Source organism: Sebastes fasciatus, chromosome 12 (assembly GCF_043250625.1).
Source record: "Sebastes fasciatus isolate fSebFas1 chromosome 12, fSebFas1.pri, whole genome shotgun sequence".
Classification (NCBI taxonomy): Eukaryota; Metazoa; Chordata; class Actinopteri; order Perciformes; family Sebastidae; genus Sebastes; species Sebastes fasciatus.
In genome coordinates, this window is record NC_133806.1 from 10,784,509 (window position 1) to 10,790,184 (window position 5,676).

Sequence of the window (5,676 nt, forward strand, 5' to 3'; positions counted from 1 at the left end):
GGAGGTGAATACTGCATCCCAAAGTCAAGAGCTGCAACGAACGTGTGTCCTTCAGAGGCTCTGAAGACTTAAAGGGATAGTTTGGGTGTTTTGAACTGGGGTTGTATGATGAACTTATCCATAGTAAGTGCATTACCTACAGGAGATGGGCGGTCGCGCCGGTCGGCACGCCCCCAGCTTGGAGAAGCAGACAGGAGTTAACGCACAGAACCAAAACAATGTACTGCTGTAGACGGGGCCGGCAGCAAAACGTATTTTAGCCACTTAAAAAAATCAATATCAGTTCAAGTGTACGCTATATTTAGAATATTTGTACTGCTTTACCTTGCCATGAGACAGCTATACAGTCTATGTTTCCAACAGGGAACTGAAGCCGTTATCTATGCTCTCGTCAAATCCACCAGACTCCATTGAAAGAAACTGTAATTTTACCTCGCAGAACACGGGAGTTGCTGGTCTACCGCTGGCTCGATCGGTTTGTTAGTGTTATTGTGTGACTTTGGTTAGTTCGGATTCACCAAAGTCACGCAATAACACAAACAAACTAACCGATCGGAGCAGTGGTAGACCAGCAACCCTCGTGTTCTGCGAGGTAGAATTACTGTTTTTTTCAATGGAGTCTGGTGGATTTGACGAGAGCATAGATGGATACAATGGCTTCAGTTCCCCCTGGGAAAGGGCCGTCTCACGGCAAGGTAAACCGATGAAAATATTCTAAATATAGCGTACACTTGAACTGATATTGATTTTTTTTAGGTGGCTAAAATGTTTTGCTGCTGCCCCCGTCCACAGCAGTACATTACTTTGGCTCCAAGTGGTAACTCCTGTCTGCTTCTCCAAACTGGGGGCGTGCCAACCGTCATCTACTGTAGGTAATACACTGATTATGGATAAGTACCTCATATAACCCCACTTCAAAAACACCCAAACTATCCCTTTAAGCTGAACCTGACTTTTACCAGTGACTGATGACCACATGAATGCAGAAACCTGATAAATATGACACGGACATGTGACACTTACTGACCTTATGAGATGACAAGGACAACCTGAATGCAACCAAATCGCTTGGAATGACCTGTGGGGGATGCCAAAGTTATGTCTTTCAAATTCTGGCAGAAAAAATAATGCATTTCTTTGCCGTTTTAGCAGAAGCCTTTGAAATGGAACATCACCGTCTATTATGACAGGTTTGAAATGTGAAAATGTGACTAGAGAGCTGTTTGTGACACAGGCACACAATTAAGCTCTGAAGTCCAAATGTTGGGTCATACTAGTGACTTCCAGCTTCGTCTACTCTCGGTGCTTGTTCCAGTGTCTTCAGCCACCAACACTTTTTTCCAAATATTGTGATAAAGAACACTAATGCCACCTACTGGTACAGGAACAAAATACAATCTACTGCCACAATTTTAATGGCTCTGCTGACCAGAGCACAAACAACATCCTCGGTTCAAATTCAGCCTGAGGCGTCTTTCACTAATCGTGAGGCTGTCTCTTACTACTATTTCTAAAGTCGCTACATTGACAACAAACCCATAACAAATGCAAGTCAAGAAACCACATTAACTTGTATGTTCTTCTGGTGTTTATTTGAATAAAAATATGTACAAAACTGCAGAGCTGCAACAACATTTGAGGGAAACAAAGTGATCCCATGTCTGTGGTCTATGGTGTGATCTAGAAGTCCATTATTTCACCAGAATCTTATTGGCAAAGTTGGTGATTTCTTCTCAGCATGATGATTTTCTCTCAGCGTTTCCTCTTGGCGTCAAACTTGTAGATAGCTGCAGCATTGGGTGTCTCCTTTGTTACCTTCACTTTCTGGTTCTTATCCTGGTGCAAAGAGTAAAAAAAGATCTTAATGTTGATTTGACAGTCATTTGTAATTAAAACCAAAATGCCCGTTGTGATTAAGAACATCTTCTCCTCACCTGTAGGTCCTTGCGGGTCTGAATCTTCTGGCTGATGACAAACAATTTCTTCTCTCTGTCAATCCTCTGGGAGAGGATCTTATACTGGTGATTCCTCTGCTTGGCCAACTTCTACAGGTAAGAGTGAGGAGACAACATCAACCATCAGTGGGTATGTAGTTTAAACGTTTTTTTCCATTTAGACGGGATGGTCATACAGTAAATGAGGCTGATCTACATGCATTACAAACCACGTACCTTCATACTGTGAGGCTGTACACCTCCCTGGATGCTCTTAGTCTCCAAAGTTTTCAGAGTTGGTCTATTGAACACTCGGTCCACCAGCTCGGGAGCTGTGTCGAGGTGGTTTGCCAGGTCAAATGACTGCACTGAGGAGACAGAGAAACTTTGATTGAAATTTTTCAACTTCTCAGGTAACCTTATAACTATTAAATCCCACAAAGATGTGTATTCATATCATAATTAGCTACTGTACATTTATATTTACCTTCCGTCTTGGAACCCACAAAAAATGTGTGCTTGTTTTTTTGTTTGCTGTCTGCATCGAGGAGATGGAGCGCTCCTTTCATCCTCTCAATTTTCTGAAAACAAATGATAAACACTCAAAGATTAACAGGCAGTAACAACAGAAGCCCTATTGGGGGAGGATTCATTTTACAGTGGGAGGTTAGGTAATGGCCGGAACAATAATTTTGTTTTTAATGTATAATGAAGTCCAAATTTAAAGGTCCCATATCGTGCTCATTTTCAGGTCCATCATTGTATTTTGTGTTTCTACTAGAACATGTTTACATGCTGTAATGCTTAAAAAAAAACTTAATTTTCCTCATACTGTGTCTGAAACGCTCCGTTTTAGTGCATTTCAACAGAATTGCAACGGAAATGCGTTGCTAGGCAACAGCTTGGGTCCATGTGTATTTCCTGTCAGCTGATGACAATCACAGACACTGCAGCAGGAAATAACATGGGACACATTTAAAATGTTTACATTTAAAACTGTGAAATGGTCTAAATATTGTATATTCGTGACATCACAAATGGACAGAAATCATGACGGCTTGTTTTAAAAGGCAGTTTCTGAATACAGGCTGTGTGTATTTCTCTGTGGGTCGAGCGTTTCGATACTTTTACAGGATTTATACAGCATTTATTACACAGCTTTGTTGAATACTCGATTCTGATTGGTCAATCCCAGCGTTTTACGGTCTGTTATTTCTTTATAGGAGACCGTTGCTATGTATAACAGACCGTTGCTATGGGCGCAGTTCTGATGTCAGACTCTGCCGGACCGTTATTGTGACAAATTATTGATTTCTTAAATTAGTAGCCGTGTAATAAGCGGGATAATGTACAGCTAGTGGGTCATTTTTGTAAAGTAAACCCCTTCAGGGCACAACAATGACCGGCTCGCTGTACATTATCCCTTACTTAAACGTGCTTTATAATATAATAGACATGGAAAGCTCACTTTTTACAATATGAGACCTTTAAAAAAGGCACAAGAGGTTTTCCGTACATGAATTATTACAGGAAGAAAAAAAACCTACCTTCGCCTCTGCCACCCTTTTCATCTCCACATATTTGATATCCTGCGTCCTCATCACTTTCTTCTGCTCCTCCGTCACCTCCACCTCCTCATTGTGTTTTTTCGCCGTGTGAACTCCATCCTGTCAACACGCCACAAAATAAGGCACACACATATTAAATGCGCAGACATCATATGAGAGGATTCACTTACTCATTCTCTCCGTCTTGTTGCTCTGATGACGACACTTAATCTTACCTGCAGTTGAGAGCTGATCATGTTGTAGTAAAACTCATCCGGGTTCTTATCCAGAGCTTTCTTTCGCAGAGCAGAAAGAGTGTTTTGTTTCTTGTGGTAATCACTGTAAAACAAACAAAGTAAGTAATTACAAGACTTATTCCTCAACCCTTGTTTGACATCAAAAGTCCAATCTACAGCCTGGAAACATAAAACATGTCTTTTTTAACTTGATTCAACTCACTCTGCTCGGAGTTTGTAGTCTTTCTTCTTCTCCAGCAACCCCAGATGTTTCCTGAAACCAGGCTGGTCGGACAAAAAGGATACAGTTAAAACAAGTAATGCACATTCAGTATTAATATTTATCAACATCACATTTATTAGGTTGGTGATAAGTAAGTGGTGGAAAGTAACTAAGTACATTTACTCAAGTATAATACTTAATTTTGAGGTACTTAAGTTGAGTATTTCCATGTTCTGCTAAAATGGTACTTTTTTACTCCATTACATTTATAAGGTAACTTTAGTTACTAGCTACTTTTCAGAGTAATATTATAATTATACAATAATAAATAAATAAATCATTTATAAATGTACTATTTATAATAAATAAAAAAAATTAAAAATAGACATATGATAAGCTTAAAAAATACAATATATTGTTTAAAATTAAACCAGTGGTTTCCATCCTTTTTGGCACAGAGATCTCTCTGCCTGACCCCCTACAGTAGGTTGAGAACCACTGGACTAAACTGTATATAAAGTAGTTGTTTAAGTTAAAATGCTGCTCACACATTGATGCATCTGTATTAACAATCTATAATGTAACATAGTTAATATGCCAATCAGTGGCAATTTCTCTGCAGAATGAGTACTTTTGCTTTTGATATTTTAAGTATTTTGTGCTAATGAAACTTTTGCTACACAGAACTATCCATGAACATTAATAACACAGCAGCAGGCCAGAAAAGCTAACAAGCAAAATGCTCACCTGAGCTCTTTCATGGTGGTTTCTCTGTTTCGATTTCAACGCTTTCCTGAACGAAGACATTCTCCAAACTGTCCTCGGGCTTAATAAAGCAGAATAGTTGATTTAAAGCAGGTATATGTAGGGCTTTTCTTCTAATCTGTGCAGACACTAAAACCTCCCTGCTGCTGCTTCCCTGCTAGCTGAACATGTGGCTTCCTGTCTGCTTGCTTCAGACCGGCTTGTTGTCATTTCTCTGCAGCAGATTCGCAACATTTCAATGCCTTATGAATCATGGTGGACAATTTACTAACATAAAAGAAAAAATCTCATAATTATTCTTTGTCATTTGATGCGAAAAGGAAACAAAATTACTATTTTGTCTTTAATATAATAAAGTGTTGTTAAATGTCATGCTGTGTTGCAGAGGCGCCTAACAAACACTAGGTGGTGCTGTTGCATGCAATTTAAAACCTGTTATAGTGGAATCATAGTAGAGGTTTTATGCAGTTGTGCAGGGCTGCTTTTAGTGATTTGGAGGCCCCCAGGCAAAGACCAATGTGAGGCCCTTCTCCATTCTGCTTAATGCAATAAAATTTTGTGAACAAAAACTATTCGGAGGCTGCTCTTTTCAGGTAACAAAGCCACAGAACTAAAGGAGAGACTTAAATTATAATGCCATTGTTCCATCATATACACCTATCTTAATAATTGCATATTTTATTGTAAACATAGCAGTGAATTATTGTAATAATAAGTAATAGGTAATAAATAAATAAATACATTTATTGTCACTTTCACTATATTTTCTTCTCTGTTTATATACTCCACACCTATGGACAGTAAACAGGTATGATTTAAGAATGAACGTTCAAATTTGTTACACAAAAAGCAGGAGAAAATTACTAAACCTTTTGGTTTTTAGTGGGAGATAGCAGGTCAGCAGCATATGTCACATTAAAGTGGTGTACATCATCTGAAAACAGAGAGATTAATGAATATTAATTTGAGAT

At 38.8% G+C, this 5,676-nt stretch overlaps 1 protein-coding gene across 1 annotated transcript; it reads right to left on the reverse strand.

Annotated features, from left to right (window-relative positions):
• Positions 1 to 1,565: 1,565 nt before the first annotated feature.
• utp11 (UTP11 small subunit processome component) lies at positions 1,566 to 4,896 on the reverse strand. Its single transcript, XM_074653070.1, has 8 exons — positions 4,688 to 4,896; positions 3,941 to 4,002; positions 3,718 to 3,820; positions 3,482 to 3,601; positions 2,422 to 2,515; positions 2,172 to 2,302; positions 1,935 to 2,045; positions 1,566 to 1,836 (listed from the first exon to the last, which is right to left on the reverse strand). The coding sequence occupies exons 1-8, from the start codon at positions 4,745 to 4,747 to the stop codon at positions 1,753 to 1,755; spliced, it is 765 nt and encodes a 254-aa protein (XP_074509171.1). The 5' UTR covers positions 4,748 to 4,896; the 3' UTR covers positions 1,566 to 1,752.
• Positions 4,897 to 5,676: the final 780 nt, after the last annotated feature.

Bases quoted from the DNA above. Each gene is read 5' to 3' on its own strand.
- utp11 (XM_074653070.1), bottom strand. From the start codon at position 4,747: ATGTCTTCGTTCAGGAAAGCGTTGAAATCGAAACAGAGAAACCACCAT. The intron at 3,821-3,940 runs GTGAGTTGAATC...TTTGTTTTACAG, and splicing joins GACTACAAACTCCGAGCAGA to TGATTACCACAAGAAACAAA. The intron at 2,516-3,481 runs GTAGGTTTTTTT...ATTTGTTTTCAG, and splicing joins AAAGGGTGGCAGAGGCGAAG to AAAATTGAGAGGATGAAAGG.